Genomic DNA, 12,227 nt, shown 5'->3' with positions numbered 1-12,227 from the left:
ATATATATATATAATAAATACAATAAAAGCAAAAACTCTTATACAACTAAAAAGTTTAGAATAATAGAAATAAGACTAATATTTCAGGAAAGAGAAATGAAAAACAGTACTTTTACCATAGTATGAAACTAAAGCAGAACTTAAAACTGGTATAGATTCAAAAGCAAAAGGAATGCATTTATCAACACTGTAATTTGACTTCCAATTACAAAATGTAGAGTTGAAGGAAAGTTAAATAAAGGTAAATAATTTTATGTTCATCCAAATTTTAGTCTTCCAAACCCCACAATAAATTAAGTACCTAACAGGAAGAATACTGAAAAAAATTCTATAATTTGCTTTTTCCCACCACAATAAGGACACATGTAGAAAATTTGAGGAATGGAAGGGTGCTAGGAGCCTATAAATAAGATTACAGAAATTTATTATGAGTTAATACAATATGTTTTTTCTGTTTATTAGTCACTTTTAAAACCCAAAAAGAAATCTATATTTTCTTCTCCTATATGACAATTTGTAGAGAGAGATCTATTTCAAAATCTAGGTCAATGACGATCTAACAATTAGAGAATCTCTTGGATTTAAATTGCATAAGTAACAGCTATGATTGTGATCAAATATTTTGATGATACTCTGTAATTATTTCAAGAATTCAATAACATCATTTCAAAAGTGTTCCTATCAACAACACAATTCAAAATTCGCAATATTCAAGTTTTTTTTATTCAATCAATTTGTCTGATTGGCAGTTGGCTTGTAACATATCCTTAACAAGTTCATTAACTTCGTAGGTCACCTAAAACAAAAAAGGAATCAAACAGAATATCTTCCTACAAGTTGCCAACATCTAACAAATTAACAAACTTAAGGTCTAATAATAAATTACACACTATGTACCTGTAAATATCATTAAAAATGATTACATTAATATAATGACATGATCATACATAACACCTGATATAACAGACACTTTTCCTAAAAAAAAAAAACTAATATTATGTATTTCCACATTCATGAGAAATATATTAGAATTAAAAACAAATGTAGATTGATTTAATAGTATACACAACCACAGGTGGAATCGAATATTCAAACATAGTTCAATTATTTCATATCCATTTATGAAGTTCCAATACTCATGTACATATCTATATTTTAGTTTGCAAATACTTAGTGAAATATATGAATTTAAAATTGCAATACTCTGTTTCATATCCATTTATGAAGGTGCAATACTCATGTACATATCCATATTTTAGTTTGCAAATACTTAGTGAAATAAATGAATTTAAATTGGCAATACTCTGTTTCATATCCATTTATGAAGGTGCAATACTCATCTATATATCCATATTTTAGTTTGCAAATACCTAGTGAAATATATGAATTTAAATTGGCAATACTCTGTTTCATATCCATTTATGAAGGTGCAATACTCATCTATATATCCATATTTTAGTTTGCAAATACCTAGTGAAATATATGAATTTAAAATTCCAGTACAATGTTTCATATCCATTTATGAAGGTGCAATACTCATGTACATATCCATATTTTAGTTTGCAAATACTTAGTGAAATATATGAATTTAAAATTGCAATACTCTGTTTCATATCCATTTATGAAGGTGCAATACTCATGTACATATCCATATTTTAGTTTGCAAATACTTAGTGAAATAAATGAATTTAAATTGGCAATACTCTGTTTCATATCCATTTATGAAGGTGCAATACTCATCTATATATCCATATTTTAGTTTGCAAATACCTAGTGAAATATATGAATTTAAATTGGCAATACTCTGTTTCATATCCATTTATGAAGGTGCAATACTCATGTATATATCCATATCTTAGTTTGCAATTACTTAGTGAAATATATGAATTTAAAATTGCAATACAATGTTTCATATCCATTTATGAAGGTGCAATACTCGTGTACATATCCATATTTTAGTTTGCAAATACTTAGTGAAATATATGAATTTAAATTGGCAATACTCTGTTTCATATCCATTTATGAAGGTGCAATACTCATCTATATATCCATATTTTAGTTTGCAAATACCTTGTGAAATATATGAATTTAAAATTGCAGTACAATGTTTCATATCCATTTATGAAGGTGCAATACTCATGTACATATCCATATTTTAGTTTGCAAATACTTAGTGAAATATATGAATTTAATTTAGCAGTACTCTGTTTCATATCCATTTATGAAGTTGCAATACTCGTGTACATATCCATATTTTAGTTTGCGAATAACTAGTGAAATATATGAATTTAAATTTGCAATACTCTGTTTCATATTCATTTATGAAGGTGCAATACTCATGTACATATCCATATTTTAGTTTGCAAATACTTAGTGATATATATGAATTTAAATTTGCAATACTCTGTTTCATATTCATTTATGAAGGTGCAATACTCGTGTACATATCCATATTTTAGTTTGCAAATACCTAGTGAAATATATGAATTTAAAATTGCAATACTCTGTTTCATATCCATTTATGAAGTTGCAATACTCTTGTACATATCCATATTTTAGTTTGCAAATACCTAGTGAAATATATGAATTTAAATTTGCTATACTCTGTTTCATATCCATTTATGAAGGTTCAATACTCATGTACATATCCATATTTTAGTTTGCAAATAACTAGTGAAATATATGAATTTAAAATTGCAATACTTTGTTTCATATCCATTTATGATGTTGCAATACTCATCTATATATCCATATTTTAGTTTGCAAATACCTAGTGAAATATATGAATTTAAAATTGGAATACTCATCTATATATCCATATTTTAGTTTGCAAATACCTAGTGAAATATATGAATTTAAAATTGGAATACTCATCTATATTTCCATATTTTAGTTTGCAAATACCTAGTGAAATATATGAATTTAAAATTGGAATACTCATCTATATTTCCATATTTTAGTTTGCAAATACCTAGTGAAATATATGAATTTAAAATTGGAATACTCATCTATATATCCATATTTTAGTTTGCAAATACCTAGTGAAATATATGAATTTAAAATTGCAATACTCTGTTTCATATCCATTTATGAAGGTGCAATACTCATGTACATATCCATATTTTAGTTTGCAAATAACTAGTGAAATATATGAATTTAAAATTGCAATACTTTGTTTCATATCCATTTATGAAGTTGCAATACTCATGTACATATCCATATTTTAGTTTGCAAATACTTAGTGAAATATATGTATTTAAAATTGTGATTCTCAGTAGTTTCAACCAATAATATATAACATGCTCCATTTATGAAAGTAATGAATATAATAATTATTATAGTATATAAATACAATCATATTTTTGAACGATTCTCGATAATATTTATGTCTATATATGTACAATATTTGTATTATCATATATTATAATACTTATTGAAGTTTTCCTTATTGAAAATTTGTTGTATACAATTTGTAAATTTTCAGTTTGCATAAAACATTTTAATAACCGATACGTAAGTGTGTATATTATTAAACCGTAAATTAACTAAAACAATAATATTCTCAATGATAATATGAAGATTATGTTTGGTATATATTACCTGTAAGAGAGTAGTTGTGATTTGGAGTACGTGTTAATAGAATGTTATTTCATACCAGAGATATTATTTCAAGTCAGGAATTTGTATCACAACCCAAATCGACCTCAGTAGCCACTCGATGCTTGGATTCGAATAACAAGAATTCATAGAATACGTTCGAAACAATTTCGCAGTGCCATCTACAATTTCCTTTTTTCAATAATCACATAAGAAATTTAATATATTTATGATAGCAAGTGCATTCATAAAAAGAAGTTTTAATTGTGAAAATGTTTGTATGTGTTGAAAAATGACTTAAATTAAAAACAATTTCTGTAAAAATAGTGAAAATATAAACAAGACGCCATGTTGTTTCCTTAGTTTCAGGATCAAACCCGAGTGTCATGGCCACGACTGGGGAAAGTGTTACGATGTTGTACGTTTAAATTATGTTAAAAATTTTGTATAAGCACGTCTTGCAATAAGAATGCCAATGAAGGGGTGGCGTACGATTCTTGTTCATTTTCTTATTGCCTGGAAAACGTCGGATTAACTTAGTACAACGGTAATCGAGACGTGTACGATCAAGCAAACATCCGGCAGAAGTAAATCGTGTAGGAACGACGAAGAAAAGTGCCGTTAAGTTTCACGGCGTGAAAGGAACGGAAACAGAGGTTAGCTTATTGAACACACTACCCTAGTCAGTTATGGTGGTAGTCATTATAGTAGTGTGTGGTAGTGTGTATGTATAGCGAGTGATGTCATTGATATCAATTTAGTTAAAACGTTCAACAAAGAAGTAACAGAAAGGAAAATAGCAGTGTTTGTGAGAATAAATAGTTATGTTATCAGTTACGTGTCCCATATCGTTCAGTAGAACGTGAAAATTAAATTGTTTATAGTAGTGAACAATTGATAATTCAGATATATGGGGTGTCTCGCATAAAGTGTTACGAGTAGTTTTTTCTAAAACTATTAAAGGTAGTTACGAAATTATTTTCCTATATTTTGTAGTTTGCAGAAACCACTTATGTAATATATCTGGTCCCGAATTACCTTCAGGGCAAGTTACAGCATCCTCTTTCATCTTTTTTAAATGAAATGGCATATAAACTTAAAATTTGAAGATAGCTATTTCGAAAATAAGTATCATTTAGTTAAAACTATTCTTATATCAATTAGTTAGGTATATTAAACAAGTGTCATTTAACTGTGTAAAATCTTTAATCATAGATTTCTTATCTCATTACTAATACCATTTGTAAGTATTAATCAATCCAGAGGCTTATTGTAATGTGTTCAAAAGATCGAGTACAATAAGAATTAACAGAATAACGAATAGGAAATTTTATATAAGCAAGCAAAATGTTAAATTAATTTCTTAAATTAAATTATTTTCTTAATTTATTTTTTGTCACTTGAAGATTACCAGCACACTATTGTCTGAGCATATAAAAAAATTTTATAAATTTCAAATTAGCTTTATTACAACTTATATATCTATGCACTGTTTATTGAAAGATTCTGTAAAATATTAATGTTCATTATATGGCATACTTAATAAACAGTTATATATAAAACACTAAAAATAAAAAATCTTGAATCAATTTTCTTATTAATTTGCCGTGAAAGAAATATTTTTAATATTTTCCATAGTTGAAAAAATATGATGAAAACTTTTAAATGAGATGAAATGCATTGGATCCAACACATTTTGAGTTGCAAATTATTTTATTCAGTTTGTAACAAACTAGTAATATTATATTTGAGACACCCGGTATATACCTTCTTCTTCCTCTCGATACTATTCTCTCTTTTAATCTTTTTGCCTTCTTTCTGTCTTCGTTTGCCAGTTCTTTCCTTCCACTTTGATACTTCAGAAGTACCTTCTCTCTATTTCGAATAAACTTTCGAAAGATAAGATTACGTAGCGAAGAAAATAATATTCGATCGCGGCTCGGCGAAAAGTTGATGTATTGTTCCATTGGGATTACGTATTTGAGAGTTAATTAGAAGTGCGGCGATAAACACTGGAGGAAAAATGCTGAACTCGTGAATTTGTATCGTGTGATATTTACGAAGGTAAGCAAATCGGAAATATACGCGATTTGCGGTTTATTAAAAAATGTCGAATTCGATATTTACTTATCGCGTACATTTCGAACACGAACTGCGTCATAATTTATATGCAGTTAAACAATTTACTTCACTTAAGTTCTAGTGATGCTTCAAAAACGAGTTTTGGTAATAAACGAGAAGGTATTATTTAGTGCTAATTTATTCTACCATACATTTTTGTATTGATCGAAAATTAGGTCATTGAGATTAAGCAGGGGAAGAAAGGAAAAAGAAGTGTATATCTTGTACTGAGATAAGTGATTCAAAGTGCGATGAATATTGTTAGAAGTATGTGATTGATATTAGTAAAATTCTTTTTGCTAATAAGAAGCAATTCTTTTGCTTCTTTTCACAGCTGAAAATATTTTCGAAAATTGAAATAAGAGACTTATTTATTGCAATGACTTTTAAAAACAAATATCTTATCTATGAGAATGATAAAGTATAACTGCTACTTTTGATTGTCCTTTACAATTGAATTGCAGTTTGCAATATCTATTAATTAAAATATGTTAAATTTGACTTTGGCAATAGGATTGTAACAATGTCTAAAAAGACTAATTGCAACAAAATGTTGGTTCATCAATTGTCATCTGTGCTACCTGATGACAGGCCAATCACAGCCATAAGTGTTGTTGAAGATATAGATAAGTGTCCACCAAATTTTACAGTGGTAAGTTAAATAAAAAAATTTTCATAAGCAATATATTTTATTTCACATGTGTAAAATGTGCCAATAAAATCTAATAATATATTAATAAATCTGAATTCTATTGATTCACATTATAAATTATACTTATTTTCATTATTTTTGTAATCCATACAGATTTCAAGAACCTATGATCAAGATACTGATGCTGATTTAGGAAGAGAAACTGGATTGTTTATTAAAAAAAGAGGCAGATACATATGTTTCTCAAAGACTGAAGGGTTATCTCATTGTGTCATTGAAGATCTAGCAGTCATTAATGAACGAGATTGTCCTCCAGAAGGATACAGCATAATTTCTTATACTGTAGATTCAAGTGAGCATACGTAAGATTGATCTCAATATTGTTAGTTAGAATATCATGTTCGTTTAGTATATTGCGATAATAAATTTTAGTGCAGAAGGCATGGAGGAAGAAACAGTTGTGCTATAAAATTAGAAGTAAGGAATTATGCTTGAAAGCAGTTACAGATATTATTATATGTAGTAGGATTACGCATAAGATTTATACATCCATGGCCCCAAATGGTTTTGTCGCAGCTGGGTGTGTATAAAGATTTTTGAATTTACATGAAAATATTATACAGGGTGTTACTGGTTGAATGATACTATTGGGCAGGTTGTAATTCTACATGCGAAAATAAGTCGAAAAAAAATAATAGCATTTTTTCGTTTGAAACATCGTTTACGAGGAAGTCGGGTTTGAAAATGTGTAAATAATACGTTTATTATTATTATTGGGTAATACTTAATTGCTACAGACACAGTCTGATTGCGAGCACCGAATTTTTTCACTATGTTAACGTATTCGCGATCGCTGTGGCAAGACATTGTTACAATTCAGTCGATGCGAACGGACTGATAATAAGAGTAGTCGGTAGCCGTACGGCCGAGGACAGAATGTAAATATTACAGAAGACAAATATGAAAGTGTAAACGAAAATGGACGTGCTACGATTTTCAAACTTGCAATTCTCAAAAACGAAGCTTCAAACGGAAAAATATTTCCTTTTTTGATTTATTCTCGCATGTTGAATCACCACCTGCCCAATGATACCACTTGTCCGGTAACACCCTGTATAAATTTATTTGTTATTCACGTTTAAAGTTTTCACTTTTCAGTGTCATAAATGGAGTTTGTGTTTGTTACAAAACTGTGGATATTACAAATGGGAATTCCAGTTCACAATCGTACGTTAATATAGAGTAAGTATTAATTTTTTATTTGAAAAATAATTAAAAAGTATTTTTATTCATATTTACTACATCTCATATTTTATTTATAGTTTATTTCAAAATGTATCTCCAAATCCATCAAATGGAACACCTCATAGAATACCTCCTGAAAGACCACCAAAACCAAAGTTTTCACCAAAACCAACAAATGGAATTTATCCACAAATTGGAGGAAATACGGGAAAGGAGCTGGATGAATCTAGCGACAGAGATTATGAAATTTTAAGTCCTAATGCAAGAATCAGGCCTACAAGACCGGCTCCACAACCTCCTTCATCATTAACTGTTGAATCTCCATCAATATATGGTACATTACCAGGATCTTCCGATTTGGATGGAGTCCCATTCGTCCTTCACCCACGTCTTAGTGTTCACTCGGATTCCTCTACTGTAAGTTATTCTGATAATAATATCGTAAATTGGTTTCTACTTATTTTTATCAATTACATCATTTACAGAATAAACTTCCTGTGATTAAAGTATGGATTCAGGAAGACTTAGATAAGGAGGTAAAGTAAAAATTTGATCAATGTTTGTAGTGAGTCAGTGCGATAATATTCTTACATTATATTTCTGTATTTCCAGTTCTGTTACGATTTCCGCGCGGAAAGAGAAACGTGAAGAAACCACTGTGCCAAACTAATTGTGTGATTCTTCATGCAATTTTGCAGCTATATTTATACATTTGTATTGATAATATAACACTAGCCAAGTGTAATAGAGTGCCTGAACGAGTGATTACTATCCCGCGAAAATGGAATCCTTTTAACATTTACCGGTGAGATGTTCGAGTTTCATAATGTCCATTTTCTGATACACTTTTCTCTTCCATGTCCTATTTAGATTTTGATACCAGTGACAGTTAGCATTGTATTTTTATAGAGTTGCGTTGTATTTTTATAGGTAGTAGAAGTTATATATAATTGTATCATATGTTCTAGTTGTTTATAAATCATTACAGAATATTTAACATTGTACTGGTGTACTCCTATTTCTTAATCAAATTTAAGATTCTTTCAATAAAGTCATCTTTAATTTTATTTGCAACAAAAAACAAGTACATTCACATTTTTATCCTCAAATTGACTTTTGTCAATATGTATATTTAGTAGCATACAGCACTTTCAATGCTTTTATAGAGCGAATATATTTTGTTTTTATATTGTTTATATTGATAAATAATTAACCCGTAGTTACATATATAGAACTTCTCAAATGTCAATTGAAATAAATTAAAATGAAGTGAAAATTCATATGCATGTATATGTTAGACTTCAAGATGGACGATTGTTATTCTTAATCTGATAACAAATATTTGTGGCAAGATATAAAAATCTTTATGCAACGAGCCTGTAATTACGGGTTAATATAAAACCGCAGAATAATTTATATGCAAACAGCATATTTCATCTTTTTACAGATTCACCCGTTTGTCACATATTTTTCATAATGAAATACAAGTTTCAATAACTTGACATTTAAAAACTTTTGATTTTCTACAATAGAAAACACCATAACAAAGGTATTAACTTCCATGATAAACAAATTTATTCGCTATTTCACAGCAGAAAAAGCCGACCTAAGATACGTTATTACGAATTATTTCATTTATTGTTTTCATTAGTCATGCTATAAATATGTATGAAATATTTTATTAAAATATACAACACATCGAAATATCTTTTACGTTGAAACTGTTATAAATAAATTAATTCCTATGTTTTTCCATTTTTCGATTAACAAAAAATGTGAAAAAGCATTGCATTAAAAAGGATTATTAATAATAATTTACACTATTATATTTTACACTCAAAACATGTTTAATGATGAACTATGTTGCAAACACAGTTTATATTTTCACAGTCACTAATTCTTGTTTGTTTTCATTGATCTTTCAAAATGCACGAGAATAACTATTTGAAAATTATCTCTCTTCATCACAAGTTTCTTGTCGAAATAAGTTAGTTGGAAAAACTTGGGCCAGTCGTCAGACAAACGGTCCGGTCCAATGTCTAACATGGGTGGTGTTATTGGTCGTAGAGACACCGTTTTTTTCCAATACCGCGGTCGCTTTAATCTTATTTTTATACTTTACGTCTTTCGGTTTCAGCATACTTTTGTGATTACTTAGCAACCTCGAAGGCGTTAAGATAGATTTATTGCTAAGACCTGTTGCTTCCAGGAAGTGATCGTAACCACTACTCGAATTGGTTGCAGCAAAAGGAACATTATTATTGTCTTTGGTTGCGGCAGTTTTCTCATTCTGACTAATCGCGGCCCCAAGATTGCCAAGTCTTTCCGAACCATCACCTTCGGGTCTGTCAGGATCATCGGACAGGTTGCACTCATCCAGATTAAATTCTTCGAAGTTCTGTCTGATGTCAAACTCCTGATCAAACTCAGGATGAACGTGCTTCTCCTTCGTTTTGCTTCTTTCTTTCGACTGTTCTTCGGATTCACCGCCAATCTTGAATTCTTCGAAGTGACGAACAATGTTCGTGACCCTTGGTACTTTCCGCGTTTGTTCACCACCGATTTCGTGATTTTGTCGCGTTTGGAACGAGGACCGAACGTTATTGAACCTGTTCTTCCAGAAGCTTCCCTCTTCGTTCGTTCCTGTAACTTTGCTGATGGCTTCCTCGAAGTTCAAGCTTCTCGCTGACGTCATGTTGATTCCCGTCGATTTCAACGGGGAGGATATGAAACCGAAAATCTTTTTGCTATGCTCGGAGGAACCGGACTCGAGCAACGGTTGCTTTTTTCGAGTTTCGTCGATCAGGAACGAAGGACTAGGGATCTTCTTCAGGATCAACGTGTTGTTTTTGAATTGAGGTTTAGGCGGCAACGCTGGTGGTGTTTTAGGCGGTGGCGATATTATCTCGGGAAGCGATTCGATGTCCTCGTAGTCAAGGTTCTTCGCTATAGTCAATCCTTTCGTGGACATTTGCAGACAGGTCTTTTCCTCGATCCTTTCTAACTTTAGGGGTGGATTCGTTGCACCCACCGACATCTTTGTTTTCTGTGCTGTCTGCGACGAAGGGAATATCGCATGCCTCGTGTCCTTGATTTCGACCTTTGGCTCTATAATTACTATTGGAATGGCTTTCGATTCTTCCGATTCCTCTTCGAGGCTTGACTCGTGACTGGTGATGTTGGTTGCAACATTCGAGGGAACGGTTTGCGTAAGACTCATCCCGAACTCGTCCTCCGTAGCTGTTGGTTCGAAGCTACTGACAGGAACATCATTGGCGGATACTTCCTTCTCTGTGACGGTTTCTTCAGAATTCTTCCTTTCCATTTCAGAACCCACCGATTCAATATCGGACAATCTTGCTGGTTGAAACCGAACTATTCTTCCGCGATGTTTAAACCTCCTGGGCACGGATAGTATGTTCTCCTCCTCCTCCATGTCTCTCAAAAGAATCTGGTTCACGCATTCCAAAACGGAATTGTGGTTACTGTTTGGTCGATACGTGCTGTGCCTAAAAACATCGTCGTTGATTCGATCCTCGTCCGGATCGCTGTACCAGTTCCCGCTGGTCTCTTCTACATTCTGTTCCTCCATTTCCATTTTTGGGAGCCTGTAAAAATGCATCAATGGATAATTCACATTTAACGCAAACACTCTACGTGTTAGAAGCTAATCAAACTTAAAATTAAATATTATTCATTCAGAACGTTTTCAATTTTCACTTTCTGTTTAAATTCAATTATGTTTAATGTTTGAAATTATTTTAAGGAAAATCAATTTTTTCCTCACTTAGTTTATTATATATAGTTGGAAAGATCTATTATAGATTCGACGATTGATTTGAATTGATTAAAACATTGTTACGTAGAAGCTAATAAAGGTTTCTGGATGTAAATCGAGATTTAAAAAAAATGACGAGTTTGATGTTTAGCCTATTTCACGGTGAAATTCATCAAGAAGTCTAGAGATACACCGATACTGGTGTGCGTTTTACGGTTGACTTGTTCAAGTTATCTATACTCCTTTTATTAACCATCAATTATATCTTTTAATTGATCAGCCGAGTGAGCTGATAACGGCTATAGCTGCAGAGAGTGTTCAAGTGGTAGCTCGTTTCTTTTCTAATATTATGAAATTGTTTAAAAATATCAAAGTGGAGCATAAATGCGAGTTTGGATCCTTGTACTTTTTTTTCGTTTAATATCTCGCTTACACTGTATAATGTGTTCTCTAGATGTACAAAGAAAAGTGGTTAACACTTTATTCGTTTTTTCTAGGTCTGCAATCTTCTATTTCTTCTATTATACTGTACGTATATCACAACTTTCCTACTATGTTCTAGTTTTACGCTTAACCGACCTATTTTACCCATTGCGCTGTAGCCATAGGAACGTTCCAATAACTTCAAAAGAGACACTTAATGATCACTTGAACGTCGTCTTGATTTAGAAACTGCAGACACTGGTTAATGATCCATAACATGAACGTGTACGTATAGTTGGAGTAGATGAAAACCGATAAACGCATTTCAGGGTCAGTGCGTCTTCAACCTCGTGACAAAGCAATACTATCGAAACATCAGAATCATCACTTTTCAAAAGGATACCGCTTACA

The 12,227-nt window shown here is 31.2% G+C and overlaps 2 protein-coding genes and 1 long non-coding RNA gene across 13 annotated transcripts in view; 1 reads left to right on the top strand and 2 right to left on the bottom strand.

Annotated features, from left to right (window-relative positions):
• Positions 1 to 450: 450 nt before the first annotated feature.
• On the bottom strand, positions 451 to 5,593 carry LOC143155120 (uncharacterized). Of its 2 annotated transcripts, XR_012994322.1 has the most exons (4): positions 5,365 to 5,593; positions 3,601 to 3,779; positions 898 to 975; positions 451 to 796 (listed from the first exon to the last, which is right to left on the bottom strand). It is a non-coding gene; the product is annotated as an uncharacterized LOC143155120 (long non-coding RNA). The 2 variants fall into 2 exon arrangements; XR_012994321.1 differs by lacking the exon at positions 5,365 to 5,593 and having other exon boundaries at positions 3,601 to 4,345.
• On the top strand, positions 3,978 to 8,725 carry Mvb12 (multivesicular body subunit 12-like Mvb12). Of its 5 annotated transcripts, none has more exons than XM_076327486.1 (9): positions 3,978 to 4,253; positions 5,433 to 5,661; positions 6,232 to 6,370; positions 6,524 to 6,722; positions 6,803 to 6,950; positions 7,529 to 7,612; positions 7,693 to 8,032; positions 8,101 to 8,151; positions 8,228 to 8,724. In XM_076327486.1, exons 3-9 carry the CDS (start codon positions 6,242 to 6,244, stop codon positions 8,261 to 8,263), a joined length of 987 nt encoding a protein of 328 aa, XP_076183601.1. In that variant the 5' UTR covers positions 3,978 to 4,253; positions 5,433 to 5,661; positions 6,232 to 6,241; the 3' UTR covers positions 8,264 to 8,724. The 5 variants fall into 5 exon arrangements, with proteins under 5 accessions (XP_076183601.1, XP_076183599.1, XP_076183600.1 ...); XM_076327485.1 differs by lacking the exon at positions 3,978 to 4,253 and adding an exon at positions 4,270 to 4,560; XM_076327484.1 differs by lacking the exon at positions 5,433 to 5,661 and having other exon boundaries at positions 3,979 to 4,253; positions 8,228 to 8,720.
• Positions 8,726 to 9,274: 549 nt separating this feature from the next.
• The window catches only part of LOC143155117 (uncharacterized), a 65,885-nt gene continuing 62,932 nt past the window's right edge, over positions 9,275 to 12,227 (bottom strand). For all 6 annotated transcript variants that reach the window (XM_076327478.1, XM_076327482.1, XM_076327479.1 and 3 more), the window contains one exon: positions 9,275 to 11,223. In XM_076327478.1, the coding sequence (XP_076183593.1) occupies positions 9,630 to 11,223 (1,594 nt within the window). In that variant the 3' untranslated portion in view covers positions 9,275 to 9,629. The remainder of the gene's footprint in view (positions 11,224 to 12,227) is intronic.

This window comes from Ptiloglossa arizonensis, chromosome 2 (assembly GCF_051014685.1).
Source record: "Ptiloglossa arizonensis isolate GNS036 chromosome 2, iyPtiAriz1_principal, whole genome shotgun sequence".
Classification (NCBI taxonomy): domain Eukaryota; kingdom Metazoa; phylum Arthropoda; class Insecta; order Hymenoptera; family Colletidae; genus Ptiloglossa; species Ptiloglossa arizonensis.
Note: the sequence above shows the minus strand (reverse complement) of the source record. Positions and strands in the feature narration are given on the sequence as shown.

Coding starts and splice junctions, on each gene's coding strand:
- Mvb12 (XM_076327487.1), top strand. CDS start 6,242: ATGTCTAAAAAGACTAATTGCAACAAAATGTTGGTTCATCAATTGTCA. Junction 6,371..6,523: donor GTCCACCAAATTTTACAGTG/GTAAGTTAAATA, acceptor TAATCCATACAG/ATTTCAAGAACCTATGATCA. Junction 6,723..6,802: donor TTCTTATACTGTAGATTCAA/GTGAGCATACGT, acceptor AATAAATTTTAG/TGCAGAAGGCATGGAGGAAG.